The sequence below is a fragment of the Chiloscyllium plagiosum genome, unplaced genomic scaffold (assembly GCF_037043375.1).
Source record: "Chiloscyllium plagiosum isolate Xiang-an unplaced genomic scaffold, Cpla_swu_hap1 HiC_scaffold_5, whole genome shotgun sequence".
NCBI classification, from domain to species: domain Eukaryota; kingdom Metazoa; phylum Chordata; class Chondrichthyes; order Orectolobiformes; family Hemiscylliidae; genus Chiloscyllium; species Chiloscyllium plagiosum.
The window spans coordinates 130,142,703-130,169,399 of NW_028270143.1; the positions used below are offsets into that span (position 1 = coordinate 130,142,703).

The 26,697-nt window shown below is 43.5% G+C and overlaps 1 protein-coding gene across 3 annotated transcripts in view; it reads left to right on the forward strand.

Moving 5' to 3' along the window:
* Positions 1-10,005: 10,005 nt before the first annotated feature.
* adck5 (aarF domain containing kinase 5) overlaps positions 10,006-26,697 on the forward strand; it is a 140,837-nt gene continuing 124,145 nt past the window's right edge. The window contains exons 1-2 of one of the 3 annotated variants that reach the window (XM_087987666.1): positions 10,107-10,142; positions 24,118-25,000. Coding sequence is in view for 2 of the 3 variants with exons in the window: in XM_043690929.2 (XP_043546864.1) it covers positions 10,119-10,151 (33 nt within the window). In the remaining variant the exon portion in view is untranslated. Of the gene's footprint in view, positions 10,152-24,117; positions 25,001-26,697 lie in introns of all 3 variants that reach the window. The other 2 variants (XM_043690929.2, XM_043690930.2) reach the window with 2 other exon arrangements.

Below are 26,697 nucleotides of genomic sequence, written 5' to 3' on the forward strand. Positions count from 1 at the left end.
AGTTTTGCAAGTTAGAAAAAGCAAGTGATACACATTTTAGCTCTGCAAGACAACCCTGCTATTGAAACAGTGAGATTGATACCTTTTGGGTCAGAGTGACAATAGGATTTTTTGAGTGAAGGAAAACTCCGTGAAGATAGCCCTCACATTGACTGAGTTGCATTTTGGTGCAGACCTATAAATGCTGAGCAGCTACAGACCTCCAGAGATGGAAACAGAAACTATCTTTTCACTTGATATAAGTTAAAAAACACAGAAAAATTTAATACAATCTTGTGATTTGGACTTTCAATCTTCAAAATTTTATTCTCCCTGTCTATACCTTTCTGTCCATTATATTTGTATCAAACTGTCTGTCTTTTGTCTGTTTTAATCATAAACGGGTATGTGTGTTTTAAAGGATTTGGAGGTGCCGATGTTGGACTGGGGTGGACAAAGTTAAAAATCACAACATCAGGTTATAGCTATTTCTGGTCAAGGGCTTTTGCCCAAAACGTTAATTTTCCTGGTCCTCAAATACTGCCTCACCTGCTGTGCTTTTCCAGCACCACTCTAATCTTGACTCTAATCTCCGTCATCTGCAGTACCCACCTCCACCTACCAGTTTATAGTCCAACAGATTTGGAAGCAAGAGCTTTTGAAGCGCTGCTCCTTCATCAGGTGGTTGTGGTTTTAAAGGAGTAGAGTTTAAGTTCCATAGTAGTAGATTAGTTATCCTTCATTTTTCTCTGCCATTTGTTAGTTATTTTCTGTTATTAACAAAATCTCACGTGAATTGTTTTTGTCCTGAATAGCAATCAGTCAGGAAAATTGGTCGTCTTGATCTAAGGCGTCAGTGATCCCTGAAATTAGTCCCTTGTGTCAATGATCTTTGAAACTGGTCTTTTGCTGTCTGTGACCTCTGGATTTGGTCTCTTGTTATTCGTGATCACTGCACAGTACTTGTCTCTTGCTGTCGGTGATCACTGGATTCAGCCTCTTGGTATCAGTTGTTATGGACCAGACCAAACCTCCTTCAAATATATCAAGGAGATAATCTGGTCCTTAACTTTTTCCTACTTAAAGGCAAGTGTAAGATGCTGTGTCTCAGATGTAATTCGATTATATACACTACTTGGCTTTAAGCAAAACACACATTATTCTTACGCTTTAGTTAAAATACAAACAAAAAAAATTGGAATAACAACTATATTGGAAAACTTAACAGAATAATAGATTATTTAACTACAAAACAGCAATTGTTCCAATATAGTAACATCCCATAAAGACATTCTTGGCAAAGGCACATTCAGTAAAATAGACTGTCTCACGTGCAATTCTGGCAGCAGAGAGAATTCCAGTTTTTAGCTTTAACAAAGAGAAGAATAACAGCTTAAAGATCCCAGCAACTACTGAAAGTTAAACTAAAACCCTGGTTCTGTGAGAACCTGACTCCACCAATTCATGCTGCTTCTACTGTTCCAATTTTTAAAAAATCCAAAACCTCACAAGCTTGGAGCAGACCACTTGGCACCTCTACCTTAACCTCTTTTCATAAAATAAAAACAGGCTAAAGTATGTTTTTGGAGATATGTCTCTTTATTAAACTTAAAATATAAGCCATAACTATTCATTTAACCTGCGGCAGTGTTTGTAGAGGAATAAGACGGTGTTATTTTCTGGGTCTGTAAATTATGAAGAAGCAAAAATGGCCTTTAATAGAGTGATATGTACTTCTTGTCAGATGTGGGAGTTTAAAAGAGTGTTTAAGGGTTACTGCGGATTATATCTATCATAAATGATGATGGCTGCAAATCTTATCAGATCGAATGGATCGGTTGAAGAGACAGTTCGGAGCGATGAGGAATTTGCAACAGCAACAGTATGTGATGGGTGGCAGTTATAGGAAGGGGGGAAAGTCTCAGATACAGTCACATAGATGAGTTAACTCCAGGAAAGGGAAGAGAGGTAGGCAGCTAGTGCAGGAGTCTTTTGTGGATATACCCATTTCAAACAGGCATCCCCCCATTTTGGAAAATGTAGGCGGTGATGGATTCTCAGGGGAATGTAGCACGAACAGCCATGTTTCTGGTATGGAGACTAGCTCTAATGCAACCAGGGGTATGTCGGGTTCCAACAGATCAATTGTGTGAGGGGATTCTCTAGTTTGAGGTACAGACAGACATTTCTGTGGCCAGCAGTGGAAAAGCAGAATGGTGTGTTGCTTCCCTGGTGCCAGGATCAAGGATGTCTCAGAGAAGGTGCAGAATATTCTCACGGGGGAGAGGGGCCAGCAGGAGATCATTGTCCACATTGGAACCAATGACATTGGAAGAGAAAAGGTTGAGATTCTGAAGGGAGATTACCAAGAGTTAAGCAGACATTTAAAAAGGAGGTCCTCAAGTGTAGTAATATCTGGATTACTCCCAATGCTACGAGCCAGTGAGGGCAGGAATAGGAGAATAGAGCAGGTGAATGCATGGTGACGGGCTGGTGTATGGGGGAAGGATTCACATTTTTGGATCATTGGAATCTCTTTTGCGGTAGAAGTGACCTGTACAAGAAGGACGGATTGTACTTAAATTAGAAGGGGACTAATATACAGGCAGGGAGATTTGCTAGAGCTGCTCAGGAAGATTTAAACTAGTAAGGTGGGGGGTGCGACCCAGGGAGATAGTGAGGAAAGAGATCAATCTGAGACTGGTACAGTTGAGAACAGAAGCGAGTCAAACAGTCAGGGCAAGCAGGTCTAATAAATTAAACTGCATTTATTTCAATGCAAGGGGCCTAATGGGGAAAGTGAGGTCTGCAGATGCTGGAGATCAAAGTTGAAACTTTATTGCTGGAACAGCACAGCAGGTCAGGCAGCATCCAGGGAACAGGAGATTCGACGTTTCGGGCACAGGCCCTTCTTCAGGAATGAGCAGAGAGTGTTCAGCAGGAGAAGATAAAAGGTAGGGAGGAGGGACTTGGAGGAGGGGCGTTGGAAATGTGATAGGTGGAAAGAGGTCAAGGTGAGGGTGATAGGACGGAGTAGGATGGAGGCGGAGAGGTCAAGAAGAAGACTGCAGGTCAGGAAGGCGGTGCCGGGCTGGAGGGATCCGGCTGAGACAAGGTGGGGGGAGGGGGGATGAAGAAACTGGTGAAGTCCAAGTTCATCCCCTGCGGTTGGAGGGTTCCCAGTCGGAAGATAAGACGCTCCTCCTCCGACCGTCGGGTTGTTGTGGTTTGGCGGTGGATGAGTCCAATGACCTGCATATCCTCGGTGGAGTGGGAGGGGGAGTTGAAATGCTGTGCTACAGGTTGGTTGGGTTGGTTCGTCCGGGTGGCCCAGAGTGCTCTCTGAATCGCTCCGCAGGGGAAAGCAGATGAACTCAGGGCATGGTCAGGAACATGGGACTGGGATATCATAACAATTACAGAAACATGGCTCAGGGACAAGCAGGACTGGCAGCCTAATGTTCCAGGATACAAATGCTACAGGAAGGATAGAAAGGGAGGCAAGAGAGGTGGGGGGAATGGCATTTTTGATAAGGGACAGCTGTGCTGAGGGAGGATATTCCCAGAAATATATCCAGGGAAGTTATTTGGGTGGAACTGAGGAATAAGAAAGGAATGAAAATCTTATTTGGATTGTATTATAGACCCCCTAACAGTCAGAGGGAAATTAAGAAACAGAGTTGTAAGGAGACTTCAGCTATGTGAGAAAATAGGGTGGTTATGGTAGGGGATTTTAACTTTCCAAACATAGACTGGGACTGCCATAGTGTTAAGGGTTTACATAGAGAGGAATTTGTTAAGTGTGTACAAGACAATTTTCTGATTCAGTATGTGGATGTACCGACTAGAGAAGGTGCAAAACCTGACTTACTCTTGGGAAATAAAGAAGGGCAGGTGACTGAGGTATCAGTGGGGGAGCACTTTGGGGCCAGCGACCATAATTCTATTAGAAAGGGATAGACCAGATCTAAAAGTTGAAGTTCTAAATTGGAGAAAGGCCAATTTTGACGGTATTAGACAAGAACTTTCGAAAGCTGATTGGGGGCAGATGTTCGCAAGTAAAGGGACGGCTGGAAAATGGGAAGCCTTCAGAAATGAGATAACGAGAATCCAGATAAAGTATATTCCTGTCAGGGTGAAAGGGAAGGCTGGTAGGTATAGGGAATGCTGGATGATTAAAAAAATTGAGGGTTTGGTTAAGAAAAAGAAGGAAGCATATCTAAGATATAGACAGGATAGATCGAGTGAATCCTTAGAAGAGTATAAAGGAAGTAGGAGTATACTTAAGAGGGATATGAGGAGGACAAAAAGGGGACAACAGATAGCTTTGGCACATAGAATTAAGGAGAATCCAAAGAATTTTTACAAATACATTAAGGACAAAAGGGTAAGTAGGGAGAGAATTGGGCTCCTCAAAGATCAGCAATGCAGTCTTTGAGTGGAGCTGCAGAAAATGGGGGAGATACTAAATGAGTATTTTGCAACAGTATTTACTGTGGAAAAAGATATGGAAGATATAGACTGTTAGGAATTAGATGGTGACATCTTGAAAAATGTCCAGATTACAGAGGAGGAAGTGCTGAATGTCTTGAAATGCATAAAAGTGGATAAATCCCCAGGATCTGATCAGGTGTACCCTAGAACTCTGTTGGAAGCTAGAAAAGTGATTGCTGGGCCTCTTGCTGAGATATTTGTATCATCGATAGTCACAGGTGAGATGCCCGAAGACTGCAGGTTGGCTAACGTAGTGCCACTGTTTAAGAAGGGTGGTAAGGACAAGCCAGGGAACTATAGACCAGTGAGCCTGACCTCGGTGGTGGGCAAGTTGTTGGAGGGAATCCTGACGGACAGGATGTACATGTATTTGGAAAGGCAAGGACTGATTAGGGATAGTCAACATGGCTTTGTGTGCGGGAAATCATGTCTCACAAATTTGATTGAGTTTTTTGAGGAAGTAACAAAGAGGATTCATGACAGCAGACAGTAGATGTGATATATATGGACTTTAGTAAGGCGTTCGACAAGGTTCCCCATGGGAGACTGATTAGCAAGGTTAGTTCTCATGGAATACAGGGAGGACTAGCCATTTGGATACAGAACTGGCTCAAAGGTAGGAGACAGAGGGTGGTGGTGGAGGGTTGTTTTTCAGACTGGAGGCCTGTGACCAGTGGAGTGCCACAAGGATTGGTGCTGGGTCCTCTACCTTTTGTCATTTACATAAATGATTTGGATGCGAGTATAAGAGGTACAGTTAGTATGTTTGCAGATGACACCAAAATTCGAGGTGTAGAGGACAGCAAAGAGGGTTACCTCAGATTACTACAGGATCCGGACCAGATGGGCCAATGGGCAGAGAAGTGGCAGATGGAATTTAATTCAGGTAAATGCGAGGTGCTGCATTTTGGGAAAGCAATCTTAACAGGACTTATACACTTAATGGTAAGGTCCTAGGGAGTGTTCCTGAACAAAGAGACCTTGGAGTGCAGGTTCATAGCTCCTTGAAAGTGGAGTCGCAGGTAGATAGGATAGTGAAGACGTTGTTTGGTCTGCTTTCCTTTATTGGTCAGAGTATTGAGTACAGGAGTTGGGATGTTATGTTGCGGTTGTACAGGACATTGGTTAGGCCACGGTTGGAATATTGCGTGCAATTCTGGTTTCCTTCCTAACGGAAAGATGTTGTGAAACTTGAAAGAGTTCAGAAAACATTTACCAGGATGTTGCCAGGGTTGGAGGATCTGAGCTACAGGGAGAGGCTGAACAGGCTGGGGCTGTTTTCCCTGGAGCGTCGGAGGCTGAGGGGTGACCTTGTAGAGGTTTACAAAATTATGAGGGGCATGGATAGGGTAAACAGGCAAAGTCTTTTTCCTGGGGTCGGGGAGAGCAGAACTAGAGAGCATGGGTTTAAGGTGAGAGGGGAAAGATATAAAAGAGACCTAAGGGGCAACTTTTTCATGCAAAGGTGGTGCGTGTATGGAATGAGCTGTCAGAAGAAGTGGTGAAGGCTGGTACAATTGCAACATTTAAGAGGCATTTGGATGGGTATATGAATAAGAAGGGTTTGGACGTATATGGGCCAGTTGCCGGCAGGTCGGACTGGATTGGGTTGGGATATCTGATCGGCATGGACGAGTTGGACCAAAGGGTCTGCTTCCATGCTGTACATCTCTATTACTCTACATATTTTAAAGCCACAGTATTGTCACACAGTAATAACTGCTTTCAATCTCTATGTGTAAGTCGCTGTTTATCAATGATCCTTGGATTTGACCATTCCCTGCAATTTGTCATTGGATTTGATCTGAGAAAGGCCATTACCCTCCACTGTCCCTTCACTCTACTTCTGATAATTCTTCACTTTTTTTGTTTTACTTTTGTTCCTTTAATTGGGGATGGGGGTGCTGGACTTAATTCCTATTGAATACTTCTCTAATATCCTCACTTTCCTGATGCTTGATTATTTAACTTAAAATGGCAGAATGGAGAACCGGGATATTATGCTGAAGGTTGTTGAAAGTCAGTGACAAGCAGGTGGGATAGAGGGCGCTCAAACCCAACAGTCAGAGCACAACATTGGTTCAGCCACTTTTGGAATCCAGCATTCAGTTGTTGTTCTGGTCTCTGCTATATGAAAGATGTCGTTATACTTGAAAGGGTTTAGGAAAGATTTACAAAGATGATGCCAGGGTTGGAGGGTTTGAATTATAGGGAAAGGCTGAATAGAATCATAGAGTCCCCTACAGTGTGAAAGCAGGCCATTCAGCCCATATCAACTCATAGAACATAGAATATTACAGCGCAGTACAGGCCCTTCGGCCCTCGATGTTGCGCTGACCTGTGAAACCAATCTGAAGCCCATCTAACCTCTACAATTCCATTTTTGTCCATATAACTTCCAATAGCTATTTAAGTGCCCTTAGAATTGGCGTGTCTACTACTATTGCAGGTAGTGTATTCCATGCCCCTACTACTCTCTGTAAAGAAACTACCTCTGACATCTGTCCAATATCCATCATCCCTTAATTTGAAGCTATGCCCCTCGTGCCAGCCATCCCCATCCGAGGAAAAAGGCGCCGCTATCCACTCTATTTAACCCCCGATTATCATATATGTCTCAATTAAGTCACCTCTCAATCTTCTTCTCTCCAACGAAAACATTCTCAAGTCATAGTCATAGAAATGTACAGCATGGAAACAGACCCTTCGGTTCAACTCATCCATGTCAACCAGATATCCCAACCTAATCTGGTCCCATTTGCCAGCATTTGGTCCGAATCTCTCTAAACCCGTCCTATCCAGATACTTTTTAAATGTTGTAATTGTACCAGCTGCCACCACTTCCTTTGGCAGTTCATTCCATACACACACCAGCCTCTGCGTGAAAATGTTGCCTCTTAGGTCCCTTTTATATCTTTCCCCTCTCACCCTAAATCTATGGCCTCTAGTTCTGGACTCTCCCACCCCATGGAAAAGACTTTGTCTACTTACCCTATGCCCCTCATGATTTTATAAACCTGTATAAGGTCATCCCTCAGCCTGATGCTCCAGGGGAAACAGCCCCAGCCTACTCAGCCTCTCCCCCCACCCCCTCCCCATACCATAACCTTGCATTTTCCATGGCTAATCAACCTAGCCTGCACATCAATGGACATTATTGACAATGTAGCATGGCCAACCAACCCAACCTGCACATCTTTGAACTGTAGGGGGAAACTGGATCACCTGGAGGAAACCCACGCAGACATGGGAGAATGTGTAAACTCCACACAGATAGTCACACAAGGGTGGAATTGAACCTGGGCCCCTAGTGCAGTGCGGCAATAGTGCTAATCACTGAACCACCATGCCACCCCAAAATAGGCTGAAACAGTTTTTCCTGGAGCACTGAGGGCTGAAGCGTGACCCTATAGGGGTTTACAAAGTTGTCAGAGGTATGAATAGGGTGATTTGCCAAGGTCTTTTTTCCAGAATAGGGGAGTCAAAAAATAGAGGGTATAAGCTTAAGGTGAGAGTGGACAGATTTAAAATGGGACCTAAGGGGCAACCTTTTTACGCGGTGAGTGGTGCATATATTCAATGAGCTGCCAGAGGAGATGGTGGAAGCTGGTTCAACTAACACCTGGATGGCAATGTGAATAGGAAGGATTTAGTGGAATATGGGCCAAATGCTGGCAAATGGAACTGGATTAATTCAGGATATCTGGTTTGCATGGATGAGTTGGACCAAAGGGTCTGTTTCTATGCTGTACAACCATATGCCTCAGAATAAATCATTGACGTACTTGGAGGATGATCAATGAGAGGGGACGCGTCGTTGTAGTAGTAATGCTAGTGGACAAACATTGCAGAACACAAGGATCGTGTTCTGGGGACACAGGTTTGACTCCTGCTGTAGAGAATGGTGAAATTTAGAAACTGGATAGGCTGGGATTGCTTTCCTTAATGCAGAGAAGACAGAAGGCCCAGAAAGGTGCAATCTGATTGAGGTTTCTGAGGAACATTGGCAGAGTAGATAGACAGAAACATTGCCCCTTAGGAGAGGAGCCAACTCCAAGGGGCATGGGTTCACTTGTTATGAAGGAGGATCACGGGACTCATTGACTCTGCTTTCTCTCCACAGATGCTGCCAGACTTGCTGAGTTTCTCCAGCAATTTCCTTTTTGTGGTTTGGCAGTTTTAAGTTAAGGAAATTAAGAGGAGATTTGAGGATTTTATTTTACCCAACAGGTTACAGGTACTTGGAACTGACTGCCTGAAATGGCAGTCAAGGCAGGAACCCTCAAGACATTGATCACAGAATCCCTACAGTCTGGAAGTACGACACGGCCCATTGAGTCCACATTGACCCTCTGAAGGACATCCCACCCACTCCCCGTCCTGTATCGCTGCAATTCTCATGGGTAATCCATCCAGCCTCCACGTCCATAAACATTCACCCTGGAGGCTCCCTGCCTCCATTCCTGATGAAGGGCTTTTGCCCAAAACGTCGATTTTCTCCAGCACCACTCTAATCAAGACGATGCACCTAACCTGCACATTTTTAGACTGTGGAAGGAAACTGAAGCACCGGGAGAAAGCCGATGCAGACACAGGGAGAATGATCAAACTCCACACACTCACCTGATGGTGGAATCAAACCTGGGTCCTTGGCACTGTGAAACAACAGTGAGCCATCATGACAAAAAGTATTGAAACGAACATTTGAAAAGCCTAACGCTTGAAATTTATTCATTCCCTTAAATGCCTCACTGACTAAGCCAGCATTTATTGCCCATCCTTAATTGCTGCTTTCTTGAAACACTTACATTCTTCTGGGTGTAGGAATGCCCACCGTTGGTGATATTAGGGAGACAGATCCAGGAGTTTCATCTGGGAAAAGAGAGGGGGAGATGTTATATTTCCAAGCCAGGGTGGCGTGTGGCTTGGAAGGTGGGATGAAGATGCTTGACGAGCGACAGGGCCGAATGTCCTCATTCCGCGCTGCCGACCAGCACGAGGCCGGGGGGGGGGGGGGCGGAGACTTAAATACCAACGGCCTCTGCACGAGCGGGTGAACGAAAGCAGGAAAAAGCGGCGACCCGATTGGAGGACCGGCGAGCGCGAGTAGGGGGCAGAGGTCAAAACCCTGCCCCTGACGATTCCCTCCAAACGGTCACGGTGTGAAAAGAGCCTATGCCGTGATTGGAGGAGAGGTGAGCACACGTGGTGAAAAGGCATGAATGAACTTGAACAGAAATAGTACTCCGCCGGTCTGACCGCTCCCCTCGTCACCATCACATTACCTTCAGGCGCGTCCCTAATACTTACACCTCTGCCCTTCTTCTTCCTCAACACCGACACTTGTACCCATTCCCAATCCCTCAAAGAGTCATTTCACTGCGCTTAAGATGCACTATCAGAGTCCGAGGTGGTATTGCGCACACCACTCAAACTTTCACGTCTGCTCGTCAAGGCCGAATGACAGCTAGGAACGGGCAGAATTTGGCGAACACGAAGGTGGAACTACATTACCCAGAAAGCAGCGGGGAACAATATCACGTGATCTACGTCGACTCAATAACGTCGGCAAGTAGTTGCTCGGATGAAGAAGACAGCTCAAGGATATCGAGGGGAAGAGTCAAGAGCGACAACGGCAAGGGAGCATGGCGAAGGAAACGCTGCTCAGGGTAAGACAAGTAAGTCATTGAACAAAATGGGGGCTCAGTGGTTTGTACTGTTGCCTCCCAGCGCCAGGGACTCGGGTTCGACTTCAGCCTGTGGAGTTTGCATCCACAATCCAAAGTTGTGCAGGTTAGGCGAATTGACCATGCTAAATTGCCCGTTGTGTTCAGGTATGCAGGTTAAGTGCATTAGTCAGGGGTAAATACAGAGTAGGGGAATGGGCCTGGGTGGGTCCCTCTTCGGAGGGTTAGTGTGGACTTGTTGGACCGAAGGGCCTGTTTCCATTCTGTAGGGATTCTGATTCTAAAACCTGTAGCTCATGTTCTTTGACTGGAGTTTGGGTGATAGGGAGGATTAAGGGACACATAATGCAAACTCGAGTTTATGTTATGCTATGTTATATTAGATTATGTTAGTAGTTATGTTAGGGGCATTATAGCAGGCTGAGATCTGGTGGCAGTGGGGGCACAACGGGGGCAGTGCTGTATAATGGAAGTACCCAGATTAGACAGCCCTTTCTGGTTGTATTAGGGCAGCTGTGAAGGCTACTTTCTCCTATTTTGGAGTGTATCATCCTTTATCACTTGTTTCTGCAATAATTCCTGTAATTGAAATGTTTAGGCTTGAGGTTTGTGTCATTGCTTACAATGTGACTCAACTTTCCTATTAGGTCATAGAGTCATAGCGATGTACAGCATGGAAACAGAACCTTCGGTCCAATCCGTCCATGCTGACCGGATATCCCAACCCAATCTAGTCTCACCTGCCAGGCCCATATCCCTACAAACTCTTCCTATTCATATACCCATCCAAATGACACTTAAATGTTGCAATTGTACCAGCCTCCACCACTTCCTCTGGCAGCTCATTCCATACACGTACCATCCTCTGTGTGAAAACGTTGCCCCTTGCGTCTCTTTTATATCTTTCCCCTCTCACCCTAAACCTATGCCCTCTAGTCCTGGACTCCCTGATCCCAGGGAAAAGACTTTGCCTATTTATCCTATCCATGCCCCTCATAATTTTGTAAACCTCAATAAGGTCACCCCTCAGCCTCCAACGTTCCAGGGAAAACAGCCCCAGCCTGTTTAGCCCCTCCCTACAGCTCAAATCCTCCAACCCTGGCAACATCCTTGTAAATCTTTTCTGAACCCTTTCAAGTTTCACAACATCTTTCCGATAGGAAGGAGACCAGAATTGCACGCAATATCCCAACAGTGGCCTAACCAATGTCCTGTACAGCCGCAACATGACTTCCCAACTCCTGTCCTCAATACTCTGACCAATAAAGGAAAGCATACCAAACACTGCCTTCACTATTCTATGTACCTGCAACTGCACTTTCAAGGAGCTATGAACCTGCACTCCAAGGTCTCTTTGTTCAGCAACATTCCCTCGGATCTTACCATTAAGTGTATAAATCCTGCTAAGATTTGCTTTCCTAAAATGCAGCACCTCGCATTTATCTGAATTGAACTCCATCTGCCACTTCTCAGCCCATTCGCCAATCTGGTCCAGATCCTGTTGTAATCTGAGGGAACCCTCTTCGCTGTCCACTACACCTCAAATTTTGGTGTCATCTGCAAACTTACTAACTGTACCTCTTATGCTCGCATCCAAATCATTTATGTAAATGACAAAAGGTAGAGGACGCAGCACCGATCCTTGTGGCACTCCACTGGTCACAGGCTTCCAGTCTGAAAAACAACCCTCCATCACCACCCTCTGTCTTCTACGTTTGAGCCAGTTCTGTATCCAAAAGGCAGGTTCTCCCTGTATTCAATGTGATCTAACCCTGCTACTAGTCTCCCATGGGGAACCTTGTCGAGCGCCTTGCTGAAGTCCATATAGATCACATCTACTGCTCTGCCCTCGTCAATCTTCTTTGTTACTTCTTCAAAAAACTCAGTCAAGTTTGTGAGACACGATTTCCCACGCACAAAGCCACGTTGACTATCCCTAATCAATCCTTGCCTTTCCAAATACATGTACATCCTGTCCGTCAGGATTCCTTCCAACAACTTGCCCGCCACTGAGGTCAGGCTCACTGGTCTATAGTTCCCTGGCTTGTCTTTACCGCCCTTCTTAAACAGTGGCACCATGTTTGCCAACCTCCGATCTTCCGGCACCTCGTCTGTGACTATCGATGATACAAATATCTCAGCAAGAGGCCCAGCAATCACTTCTCTAGCTTCCCACAGAGGTCTCGGGTGCACCTGATGAGATCCTGGGGATTTATCCACCTTTTAACCGTTTCAAGGCATCCAGCACTTCCTCCTCTGTAATCTGGACATTTTGCAAGATGTCACCATCTATTTCCCTACAGTCTATATCTTCCATATCCTTTTCCACTGTAAATACTGTTGCAAAATATTCATTTAGTATCTCCCCCATTTTCTGCGGCTCCACATAAAGGCTGCCTTACTGATCTTTGAGGGGCTCTATTCTCTCCCCAGTTACCCTTTTGTCCTTAATGTATTTGTAAAAACTCTTTGGAATGTCCTTAATTCTATTTGCCAAAGCTATCTCATGTCCCCTTTTTGCCCTCCTGATTTCCCTCTTAAGTGTACTCCTACAGCCTTTATACTCTTCTAAGGATTCATTCGATCTATCCTGACTATACCTTACATATGCTTCCTTCTTTTTCTTAACCAAACCCTCAACTTTTTCAGTCATCCAGCATTCCCTATACCTACCAGCCTTCTCTTTCACCCTGACAGGAATATAGTTTCTCTGGATTCTCAATCTCATTTCTGAATGCTTCCCATTTTCCAGTCGTCCCTTTACCAGCTTTCGAAAGTTCTTTCCTAATACCGTCAAAATTGGCCTTTCTCCAACTTAGAACTTCACCTTTTAAATCTGGTGTATCCTTTTCCATCTCTATTTTAAAATGAATAGAATTATGGTCGCTGGCCTCAAAATGCTCCCCCACTGGCACCTCAGTCACCTGCCCTGCCTTATTTTCCAAGAATAGGTCAAGTTTTGCACCTTCTCTAGTAGGTACATCCACATACTGAATCAGAAAATTGTCTTATGCGCACTTAAGAAATTCCTCTTCATCTAAACCTTTAACACTATGGCAAGTCCCAGTTGATGTTTGGAAAGTTAAAATCCCCTACCATAACTGCCATACAGATAGCGGAGATCTCCTTACAAGTTTGTTTCTCAATTTCCCTCTGACTATTAGGGGGTCTATAATACAATCCCAATAAGGTGATCATCCCTTTCTTATTTCTCATTTCCACCCAAATAATGTACCTGGAAGTATTTCTGGGAATATCCTCCCTCAGCACAGCTGTAGTGCTATCCTTTATCAAAAAATGCCACTCCCCCCTCCTCTCTTGCCTCCCTTTCTATCCTTCCTGTAGCATTTGTATCCTGGAAATTGTACATGATTTTCACTCCAGTGATTCAATGCAAAGATCAGCTAGGTCTGTAGGTCTTGTGAAGTGCATAATTTGGTTCCTAAATGTTATCCTGTATCCTGTTCAGTGTGTGTTCCTGCAAAGTGATTGTGGTTCAGAAGAGAGAATGACCACACCTGAATTTTCTGTCATAAAATCAGAAATTGCCAGAAAAACCAAGCAGGTCTAGCAGTGTCTGTGGAGAGAGAGCAGAGTTAATGTTTTGGGACCACTGACCGTTCTGAAGCACCCCTGGACCTGAAAAATTAATTCTGCTTTCTCTCCACAGATGCGGAGTTTTCCAGCAAATCAGCTTTTGTTTCTGATTTCTAGAATCTGCAGTTCTTATTTTTTGAGTTTTCTCTTGTTAACATTTTCATCCACATTTCTGATGGAAGTCTTCTAATAGTCACCTGTCTGCGGTTGTAATTTTGGCTTGCTGGGGTGGATAGAGAGAAAATAATGTCTGTGTATTGCATGTTTTATGACTTGGTGTGTTTTTATCCATCTTGTCCATACCCCCTCAATTTTATACACCTCGCAGGCAGTAATGTACTTTGGAAGTGCTGTCACACTGTCCTGAGTTAAACGGTTATAAATTGACACACCATTTTAGAGAAAAAGTACATAAAACAATGCAACATTTAAATATTGGACCAAGCTACCACTATATTGTCAAATAGGATATAGCAGCATTCGTAGGCCATTTGGCCCAGCTCTGCCATTCGATATGATCACAGCTGCTTTGATTATCCTCAAATCTCTTGTATTTTCTCATATCCCTTGATTTTTCTACTGATTCAAAATCTACCTCTGACTTGAATATACTTAATGGCACAACTTTGACCGATCTTTGTGCTAAAGAATTTCACAGATTCCCTATCTTCAAACAGTAAATTTCTCCTCGTTTTTGTGCTGTGTGACCACCTATTCTGAAATTGATTTGAGGTACTCCACAACCACCTGTTGAAGGAGCAGTGCTCTAAAAGCTAGTGCTTCCAAATTAACCTGTTGGACTATAACCTGGTGTGGTGATTTTTAACTTTGTACTCTGAGATTATGCCCTATAATCTGAAGCTGTCCCACAATGGTGGCACGGTGGCTCTGTGGTTAGCACTGCTGCCTCAGTATCGGGGACCCGGGTTCAATTCCTGCCTCAGGTGACTGTCTGTGTGGACTTTGCACGTTCTCCCCGTATCTGCATGGGTTTCCTCTGTGTTCTCCAGTTTTCTTCCACAATCCAAAGATGTGCAGGTCAGGTGAATTTGCCATGCTAAATTGCCAATAGTCAGGGGTAAATATGGGCTAGGATAATAGGTCTGGATGGGTTGCACTTCAGAGGGTCAGCATGGACTTGTTGGGCCGAAGGGCCTGTCTCCATGCTGAAGGGAATCTAATCTAATCTCTAAAACAAAAAGAGAACCAACCTATCCTCTCAAGACCCCTAAGACTCTTAAAGGTTTTGATAATGTCGCTGCTAATCCAGTGGTAGCAGTGTGTACTATCCACAAGATGCATTGCAGAAATTCACCAAAGATCCTTAGGCCGCCCATGACTACTACCATTTAGAAGACCAGTGCAGTCATAGAATCATAGAGGTGTACAGCATGGAAACAGATCCTTCGCTCCAACCCGTCCATGCCGACCAGATATCCCAACTCAATCTAGTCCCACCTGCCAGCACCTGGCCGATATCCCTCCAAACTAGGATATCGTTGCTAGTCATATACCCATCCAGATGCCTATTAAATGTTGCAATTGTACCAGCCTCCACCACATATTAGACATGTAATATTTAATGTGATGAGATGGTTAATCAATCCTACTTTAAAGTTACCTCTCGACAGCAGTGACAATAGTGTTTCTTGGAAATTCATTCATGGGATGTAGGTGTCACTGGCTGGCAAGTAATTATTGCCCACCCCTAGTTGTCCTTGAGAAGGTGGTGGTGAGTTATCATCTTGAACCACTGCAGTCCATGTGGCTTAGGTAGACCTGCAATGATATTTTGGCAGGAGTTACTATGTTTTGTCCCAGGATTATTTAAGGAATGACAATATATTTCCAAGTCAGAATGTTGAGTGGCTTGGAGGGGAACTTCCAGATGGTGATATTTCCATGTATCTGCTGCCCTTCTCATGGATAACAATGATTTGAGTTTGGAAGGTGCTGTTTAAGGTGCCTTTGAATTTCTGCAGTGCTGCCTCATAGATAATGCACACTGCTGCTGCTGTGTGTTGGTGGTTGAGGGAGTGGATGTTTGTGGATATGGTGCTAATCGAGGGGGCTGCTCTGTCCTGGCTGGTGTCAAGCTTCTTGGGTGTTAGAACTCCATTCCTCTAGATAAGTGGGGATTCCATCGCACTCTTGATATGTCCTTGTAAATAGTGGGCAGATTGTGGGAGTCAGGACTGAGTTAATCACTGCGGAATCTTTTTAGTTTCTGAGCTGCTCTTATAACAGTATTATTGCTATGGCTGGCCCAGACTGGTTTCTGATCAGCACTAACCCTCATGTTGATAGTTGTTCAACATGATTTGAATTTTATTGTGGCCCAGCAATGGCTCATTGATCTAGGGATGGGATGGGATATGATGCTTGCTTAGCATCTTGTATAGTGTCAAGATGTGAGAGGTCCTGGGTTCAGATCCCAGAGGAGCCCTCATTTCTAGGGCAGCATGGTGGCTCAGTGGTTAGCACATTTGGAGTAATGCGTGTAGTTCTGGTCACCACATTATAGGAATGATGTGGAAGCTTTAGAAAAGGGTTCAGAGGAGATTAAATCTCCTCTGAACCCTTTTCTAAAGCTTCCACATCCTTCCTATAATGTGGTGACCAGAACTGCACGCATTACTCCAAATATGGCTGCACCAGAGTTTTGTACAGCTCCAACATGATCTCATGGTTCTGAAACTAACACACCGTATGCTGTCTTAACAGCCATGTCAACCTGGGTGGCAACTTTGAGGGATCTATGTACACAGATATCGAGATCTCCCTGCTCATCAACACTACCAAGAATCTTACTATTTGTCCAGTACTCTGCATTTCAGTTACTCCTTCCAAAGTGAATCACTTCACACTTTTCTGCATTGAACTCCATTTGCCACTCCTCAGCCCAGCTCTGTGGCTTATCTATGTCCCTCTGTATCCTGCAACATCCTTTGTCACTATCCACAGCCTTCGTGTTGTCCGTAAATTTACTAACCCATCCTTTTATGCCCACATCCAGGTCATTTATAAAAATGACAAACAGCAGTGGCCCCTAAACAGATCCTTGCGGTACACCACTAGTAACTGAACTCCAGGCTGAACATTTTCCATCAAACACTGCCCTCTGCCTCCTTTCAGCTATCCAATTTCTGATCCAAACCGGCCTCAATCTCATGCCTCCTGTATTTGTGCAGTTTGATAACCTTATCAAACACCTTACTGAAATCCATATACCACATCAATGACTTTATCCTCATCCACCCATTTGGTCACCTTCTCAAAGAACTTAATAAGGTTTGTGAGGCACATTGTATCCTTAACAAAATCATGTTGACTATCCCTAATCAACTTATTCCTATCAAGATGATTATAAATCCTATCTCTTATAACCTTTTCCAACACTCTACCCATAACCAAAGTAAGGCTCACTGGTCTATAATTGCTAGACTTGTCTCTCCTCCCCTCCTTGAGCAAGGGAACAATGTTTGCTATCCTTCAGTCTTCTGGTACTATTCCTGTAGACAATGACAACATAAAGATCAAAGCCAAAGGCTCAGCAATCCCCCCGAGCTTCCCAGAGAATCCTAGAATAAATCCCATCTGGCCCAGGGGATATATCTATTTTCACACTTTCCAGAAGTTCTAAGACCACCACCTTGTGCACCTCAATCCCATCAAGTCTAGTAGCCTGTATCTCAGTATTCTCCTTGACAACATCGTCTTTTTCCAGTGTGATTACTGACGAAAAATATTCATTTAGCACTTACTCTCCTCTGACTCCATGCACAACTTCTTGCTACTGTCCTTGATTGGCCCTAATCTTACTCTAGTCATTCTTTTATCCCTTATATACCTATAGAAAGCTTTAGGGTTTTTCCTGATCCTATCCACCAACAACCTCTCATGTCTCCTTCTCGCTCATCTGAGCACTCTCTTTAATTCTTTCCTGGCTACTTTGTAACTCTCAAGTGCCCTAACTGAGCCTTCACATCCTAACATAAGCCGCCTTCTTCCTCTTGACCAAAGATTCCACTTAGTAAACCATGGCTCTTGTGCTCGACAACGTCCTCCCTGTCTGACAGGTATATACTTATCAAGGACACACAGTAGCTGTTCCTTGAATAAACTCCGCATTTCTATTGTGCCCATTCCCTGCAGTTTCTTTCTCCATCCAACGCATCCTAAATCTTGTCTAATCATCTTGTAATTGCCTTTTCTGCCAACTGTAGCTCTTGCCGTCCGATGTATACCTATCCCTTTCCATCACAAAAGTAAACATATCTATCACCAAAGTTCTCACTACCCCCAAATTTAACACCTGGCTGGGTTCATTACCCAGTACCAAATCTAATATGGCTTCGCCACTGGTGATTGCACTGGAAGGTATGCAGAGGAGATTCACCAGGATATTGCCTGGGATGAAGCATATTAGCTATGACAAGGAGCTGCGCACGCTCGGATTGTTTTTTTTTCTTTGTAGCTGAGAATGTTGAAGGGGAACCTGATAAAGGTATATTAAAATTTTTGGGGGGCATGGATAGGATACATAAAAAGCAGCTATTCTCCTTATTTGAAGGGTCAATAACAAGGGACGTACATACGTACCTTTTTAAGGTGAGAGGCAGGGGCTTTAGAGGGAATTTGAGAAAAATTGTTATCACCCAGAGGGTTTTGGGGATCTGGAATGCAGTGTTTGGGAGGGTAGTTGGGAGAGGTAACCTCTGAACTTTTTAAAAAGTACTTGGATGCACACTTGAAATACCATAAAATTTAAGGCATCGCGATGATTGTAAATTGAATAGTTTTGGCAGCACAGACTTGATGGGCCAAAGGCCTTTTCTGTATTCTGGGTATGCAAGTGTTGAATTTATGGAGTTGGTGACATAGTGGTAAATTGCTAAACTGGTAATCTGGAGTCCCAGACAAATATCATGGGAAATGAGTTTGAACTCTACTATGGCAGATGGTGAAATTTGAATTCCATACAAAAAAAACCTAAAATTAAAAGCTGGCTTCGTGGCAACCATGTCCTGTGACCATGACCATGTTGATTGTCCTAAAAACCCATCTTGTTCAAACATTTCCTTCAGAGAAGGAAATCAGCCATCCTTACCTGGTATGGCCTGTGTGTGACCACAGACCCGTAGGAATGTGGTTGACTCATAACTGCCCTCTGGGCAATTAGACATAGGCAATAAATGCTGACGTAGCTGGCGGCAACACTTGGAATGAATAAAACTAAACGAAAATGTTAAACTTTGGTAATACAGGGCACTGGTGAGACCGTGCCTCAAGTACTGTGGACATTTTGGTTTTCTATTTTTAAGGAAGGATATAAATGTTTTGGACGGGTGTCACTTTTTAAAATTAGGACAGAGATAAAAATCTTTTAGTCGGCTGTAAGATTTTGGATCTCTAACTCATTAGATAGTGGAGGTGGGGGTCACTGAATATTTATAAGTTTGTTTATTTAAACAATAGTATAAAAGGCCATCAAGAATGGCAGGAATGTGAGATTTTAAACTCAAACCGATCAGCCATGATTTTATTGAATGGTGGTGCAAGTTTGAGGTCAAATGGTACTTCAACTCCTAATTCTTGGTTGGGTTTATTTAGTCAGAATATTTATGCTACCATAAGCAAAATGTGCTACTTATTAAACATTAATATGCACTTTTTTAAAAAACTAAATTTTTATAATATATTTTAAGAAAAAATAGATTTTTAAATATTACAACAAATACAAAACAGTACAAAAATAGTACAAAACTAAACCCAAATAATAAAAAAAATTCCCCAACCCATCCTCCTATACGAATGTATAAACATATGTACAGAAGTATAAAATTAAAAAAAACCTGAAGTAGCTATTTAACTAACTAAATAAATACCTAACAACAAACAAATAAATAGTAATAACTCAGCCCAGCCAAACAAAACACTCATATATTCACAGTTCCTCCTCCCTAGATATTGGACTCATGAAACACAATCGTTATGGCTATATAAAAGCCCTTGTTAGTGTGGCAGATAAATCTGTGACTAGGTATTTCAAAAAGGGTTTCCATGTCTTGTAAAAATTCTCAGTTTTGTGCTGTACCATATTTGTGAGAAAATTCAGGGGAATATGCTCCATAACAATCTTCTGCCAACCTGACAGGCCTGGGGGGTTTTCTGATATCCAACCTAGCAAGGTATTCTTCCTTGCACAGAATGTAAGAATATTGAAAAGTTTTGCCTTATGCGAGTCTGCAGGAAATACAATGGGTAGGCTCAAAAGGAGTGAATAGGGTCCTTCTCCACCCCTACACCTAAAATCCTCTCCATTGCACCCACCACAGCGCTCCAATATGTTTGAAGCCTGTCACAAGACCAAAGACAATGGGTAAGAGTACCCATACAGGCCTTGCACTTGGGACATGCTGAAGATACCCCTGGTTTAAATTTTGACAAACGGTCTGGGGCTAAGTGGACCCTGTGCAGAATCTTCAACTGTAAAGCATGGGTCCTATTGCAAATTGATATCTTCCTTGCATTCCCCCAAATATTCTCCCATGCCTCTGAAGCAACTTCAACACTCAGCTCTCTTTCCCACTTGCAGAGTCGATCAGACTCCTCACCTCAATTGGTGATATAGAGTACTGACAGAGAGTGTACTCTTAGCCCTTAGTACCCCTCTTTCTATGTCAGATTTGTAGGGATCAGTCAAAAGTGTGGTCCTTTTTTGAATAAAATCCCTAACTTGAAAAAAACGAAAGAAGTCTCTATTAGGTAACTCGTACTTCCGTGCTAACTGATCGAAGAACACCATTATATCTCCCTCAAATAAATCACCCATGCAAGATATACCCCCAGCTGCCCAACGTTTAAATCCTGAATCTATCATACCTCGTTGAAAACTCGGCATATCCACCAAAGGTGTAAACAAAGATGTTTTGCCAATATTACCTTCCCTCTGCCGAATTGCCCTCCATGTTTTAACAGTATTCATGACTATTGGGTTATGGCAGTATTCCCTAACTGTCGTCACTTTGTCCAAAAACAGCAAACTGGTAAGGGGGCACCTTGCCTGGGAGACTTCGATATTTAGCCATATTGAAAGAGGGTCCCCACAAACCCAATCACTCACGTAGGTCAAAAGCGAGCTTAATTGGTAATTTTTAATGTCTGGAAGGTCTACTCCCCCCAATCTGTGAGGCAACGGCAATTTGGCTAATTTAATGAGGGGCCGTTTATAGTACCAAATAAAGGAGCTGAACCAACTGTTCAGTCTCCTGAGTGTTTGCTCATTGAAAATCAGAGGGAGCATCTGTATAGGGTATAGCAAACGAGGGAGAATATTCATCTTAATAAGCGCTAACCGACCCAACCACGAGACTGGAAGTGCCTCCCATCTTTGGAGATATTGTTTAATCTTTTCAAATAATTGAGTAAAATTGGCTTTGAACAGCCAATCCAGAACTGGAGTAATGAATATGCCCAAATACACAAATGCCCCCCCCCCCCCCACCGTGACCACCTAAATGGGAATCTATAGTCACTCTCAAGAGCCAATTCTTTCGTAAGACCACCCATAGGCATAGCCTCTGATTTAGCAAAATTAATCTTATACCCTGAAAAAGCGTCAAATGCGTGAATGCCTTGTATCAGGCAAGGTACTGACACTGCTGGATTTGTCAAGAAAATTAGAACATCATCTGCTTACAGCGAGACCTTCTGTAATTTTGACCCCAAGCGGATATATTGAGATCCTCACAAATGGCCTCTGCCAACGGTTCAATCACCAGCATAAAAAGTAATGGTGAAAGGGGACAGCCCTGCCGGCTGCTCCTAGAAATATTAAAATTGCTTGATCGTACTCCATTGATAATGACCGCAGTGAGAGGTACACTGTAGAGAACCTTTACCCATCTATGAAAACTTCGCCCAAACCAAACCGGTCTAGAGTATAGAAAAGTTACGGCCACACAACTCGGTCAAATGCCTTCTCTGCATCTAAAGAAATCACCAATCCCTGTATTGACTGCTGTTGGCATGCATGAATTACGGTAAGCAATCTCCTAACGTTATTGGAGGATCTCCGACCCTTGATGAAGCCCGTCTGATCCTCTTTAAAATAGACGGTAACATAGTCTCCAGCCTTAACGCAAGAGCCTTCGAGAGGATCTTAAAGTCCACATTCGAGAGGATCTTAAAGTCCACATTCAAGAGCGAGATGGGCCTGTATGAAGCACAGTCTTCCGGATCCTTCCCTTTTTTTTTAAGGATAAGTGAAATATTGGCCTCTCTGAGATGGTGGGAGACAATCACGACAGTATGAATCATTAAACATATTCAGCATCGGACCTGACAGTATACTTATAAATTCCTGATAGAATTCACTGGGAAGTCCATCAGGACTGGGCGCCTTTCCACTCTGAAGCTGCCTCACAGCTTCCTGCACTTCTTGCTCTGATAATGGGGTATTGAGAAAGGACTGTTGTTCGGGAGTCACACCCGAGAGCTTCAGATCTCTTAAAAAAGGATTCCATTTTGGCCTGCCCCTCCTCACAATTCTCAGACTGATATAACTTAGAGTAAAATCTCTGGAACGCCACATTAATCTTTTTAGAATCACATGTTAGGTTCCCAGACCCTTCCCTAATCGCTGTAATGGTTTGTGGGGCACTTCTCTTTCTGGCAAGGTATGCTAAGTATTTGCCTGGCTTGTCATCATGCTCGTATAACCTTTGCTTTGCAAAAGCCAGCTCCTCTTTTGCCGTCTGCGTGAGCACGGAATTTAGTGCAGACCGCAGTGCCGTAATCCTCTGTAGTTTGACCAACGAGGGTCTGTCAAAGTAGGCCTTCTCAGCTGCCTTCAACCGTGCTTCAAGGAGACGTTGGTGCTCACCCTTCTGCCACTTCCTACTTGTGGAATATGAAATAACTAACCCTCTGGCATAAGCTTTGGCAGTTTCCCAGAGAACAGATGAGCTATCAACCGAGCCTATGTTGACGTCTTGGAATGCCCGAAATTCCCTAGAGACATACTCCACAGACTTGCTGTCCATGAGAATAAAGGGGTCCATTCGCCAGTACCTTGAATCCACTGTAACATCCTTAATTTTAACCATGAGGTACACTGGAGCATGATCAGAAATGCCAATATTACCAATCATACAGGATGCCACCAGATCCCAGGGTTACTGCAGGGGTCAGAAAAAAATCAATCCTCGTGTGATTGGAGAAAAAAGTGAAATCCCTACCTGTAGGGTGGAGACACCTCCAGACGTCCGCCAATCCTAATTCCCCACAAAAACCCAATAACTGTTTAATTTGTGCAGAGGGTATTGAAGGACCTTTAGGCAACCTGTCTACTGTGGGGTCCATGAGGCAGTTAAAATCTCCCCCTATAATGATGTGCCGAGACTTGAGACTTTTCAGTTTAGAAAAAGCATCTACCAAGAATTTAAGAGGATGAGCTGGGGGACAATAAACATTTAACATACCATATTCTTCCCCATTTATCAAGGCTTTAAGAATTACAAACCTCCCGTATGTGTCTTTCACACATTCCAACAATTTAAACGAGAGATTTTTCCTTACCAATATAGCCACTCCCCTACTTCTGGTATTAAATGATGAAAAATAAACTGGGTCAAAGCCATTCTGCTGTAATTTCAGATGTTCCTTGTCATCCAAATGTGTCTCCTGTAACAAAGCAATATCCACCTTCTCCTTTCTAAGACTCAAGAGTACCTTCTTCCTCTTAATTGGTGAGTGACTTCCCTTGATATTCCAGGTACACCATTTAATCAAATCATTAGCCATAATCTTCTGCAATTACATTTAAATTCCAGAGAGGAGGAACCCGAACCACAAATTGCTGAGCCTTGGTGTCGCATGGTCCACCAAATATAAAAACTACATAAACTAAAACCACTACATTTAACAAACATACAAAATTATTAAAAAATAAAAAACTACAAAAACCAGAAAACAAACCAACATATAAAACGCCAATAGTGCCGAGTAGGGGAACTCACCCCCTGCCCGGAGGGGGCAACTGCCTGTCCTGAACTGCCCATAAATAGGCATCTAACCATTCTCAACCACCTTCACTTCTCCCAGCTAGAGCCGCATCACAAGCACAAGCTAAAAAGAATAAACACCCCATAGAATATCAATATGAATAAAAAAAAACATTCTTTATAAAAATAAAGGGAATAAATACCCCACCCATCCTTTGGTATGTCCTAACTTAGAAATTTAAAATCTACATCTTAACCACTGCCAGACATAGTTTGAACCAAATTATTATCAATAGAGGGAAAAAAAGGGGAAAAACAAAGCTCCAACTGGATTTCCTTAATTTCTTTTACAGAATGATAAACGCATACCCAAGCAACACTATTTATACATACTACAATTGCTTAAATTAGGTTAGTTTGTCCACAAAGTCTCTTGCCTTCTCCGATGGGTCAAAGAGCTGCATGGATCCATTTAAGGAGATCCGAAGCACTGCCGGATATCTCGGAGTACTGAATCCCAAGTTCCTTCAATGTTCTCTTGACACCATCATATGATTTTCGTTTCTGGATCACCGCTGCTGAAAAATCCTGAAAAAACATGATCTTAGAGCCCTCATAAATTAGGGCCTTTGGATCCTTCCCCTGGAGCCTGGAAGCCTCCGTGACACTCTCCTTATCCCGGTAATGATGGAACCGCACTAGGAAAGGACGAGGGCGTTGACCCGACCTCTGTGCTGCAACCCAGTGACCCCTCTCTATCTTCATTCCCCTCATGTCAGTCTCCAAGTCAAGGAATTTCGGAAGCCAATCTTCAACAAATTCCGCAGGCCGCTCACCTTCCTTACCCTCAGGCAGACCGATGATCCGAATGGTTTTTTTTTCCTGCCACTGTTTTCAAGATCATCCACTTGGTCACGCAAATTACGAACCTGCGTCTTCAAGGCTTGGATCTCATCCTTGGATGAACTGGTATCAGCTTCCACCACTGTGACCCTGTGCTCCACTTCATCCGTCCTCTTCTCCAGGTCTCCCAGTTGCTGCTCATGCTTCTGCAGCATGAGAGAGACTGGAGCCAGCTTCTCTTCAATCTGTTTCCCCAACATCTCGAGATTTCGAGAGCTGGTTCACCTGGTCCTGGAGAGTCATCGGCTCTGAGGCTGCTGCAGGCTGAGCTGCAGGCCTGGCCTCCGATGTTCCTCCTCCTTTTTAGGCATTTCTGGACATCTGAAAATACAGGTAAGTCAATTTTTAAATGTTTCTTGGGGCTCCACAATCTTTCCAACGTCCCAAGAAATCCTGATGACCTGGGCTGGGAGGGTTAAAGGACCGTCTTGTTCCTGCTGCGATGCGAAGCTCTGCAGTGTGATCTTCTCAGATCGCAGCCATCTTAGATCCATCAATATGCACTTTTTAACAGACAAAATAGAGAATATCTACTACGTAATTTAATCTATATTCCTTCAACTCCCTGAATATATGCACTCACAGCCACAATTAAAACAAAAAAAATGGTTTAATGCACATACTATGGTCGGAAAAATTGTCAGTTAGCTCAGTTGAGTAGCTCCCACCAATCATCTTCCTCCCCACCTCCATCCATCTATTGTACTCTTGATAACCTTCTCCCGAACCCCTCCACCTCGGAGGCTCCCTGCCTCATCCCTGATGAAGGGCTTTTGCTCGAAACATCGATTTTCCTGCTTCTCGGATGCTGCCTGACCTGCTGTGCTTTTTCAGCACCACTCTAATCTAGATCCTGGCTGGTTTGTAATGCAGAGTAATACCAGCAGCATGAATTCAATTCCCAAGTCAACTGAGGTTTCCATGACGGACTCTCCTTGTCAATCTCTCTCTTTGCGTAATGCTTTGGCTAAACCACCACCAATCTGTCTATTGAGAGAGCAGCTGTATAGTCCTGTAGGAATATAGTAATTTTACCTTTACCTTTATGGATGGGAAAACTAATTAAAAACAAAGCTTAATCTCTCAACGCCAGGTTGTAGTCCAACAGGTTTATTTGGAAGCACTAGCGTTCAGAGTGCTGCTCCTTCACCAGTTGGATGTGGAGGTTCAGATCATGCTCGCAGAATTTATGGCCAAATGAGTCCAGTGTCATGCAGATGTGATACAGTAAACAATCTTAGATTAAAACTTTCATCTTTGATAATGGGTATGCTGGTTCTGTTCTTTGATTATGTATATCCCAGAACTACTTTTAAATTTCATTCTCAAGATAGCTCAGCTTTTTAAATAATAGGTGTGAAGTCTGTGTCCCAATGCTATGTCAGAATGACAAACCCTCTGTATAGTATTAGAGTTTTACATGGATTCATGCAGTTTTTGAGCAAAGTAAAATGTAATTCTGCAGAAAAAAATTCACCCCATAAGCTTGTGTGCATGTGTAGGAACAACTGAGTGAGTGTAGGTGAGAGTGCATGATAGTGTATGTGTGTGCATATGAGAGAGAACTTGTGTATGAAGGAGGGTCTGTGTGGGTGTGAGAGTATGTAGTGGGTCTGTGTTTGAGAGAGAGTGTATCATGCAGTGGGGTCACCTGTAGTGTGAGATGAACCCAAGGTCCTGGTTGAGGCCGTTCCATGGGTACCGAACTTTGCTATCAGTTTCTGCTCAGCCACTCTGCATTGTTGCTTGTCCTGAAGTCCGCCTTAGATGAATGAAGGTCTGAGGCCGAATGTCCCGGACTTCTGAAGTGTTTCTCAACTGGGAGGGAACACTCCTCCCTAGTGTTTGTTGTGTGGTGTCCATTCATCTGTTGTCTTTGCCTCTGCTCAGTCTCGCCTATGTACCATGCCTCAGGGCATCCTTGCCTGCAGCAAGTAGACACATTAAACAAAGTTCTGTTGATGAAATGTCCAGACTGTTAAGTAGAAAGTTATTTTCTTAGTTTTTTTGATTTTATCAATCACGACACA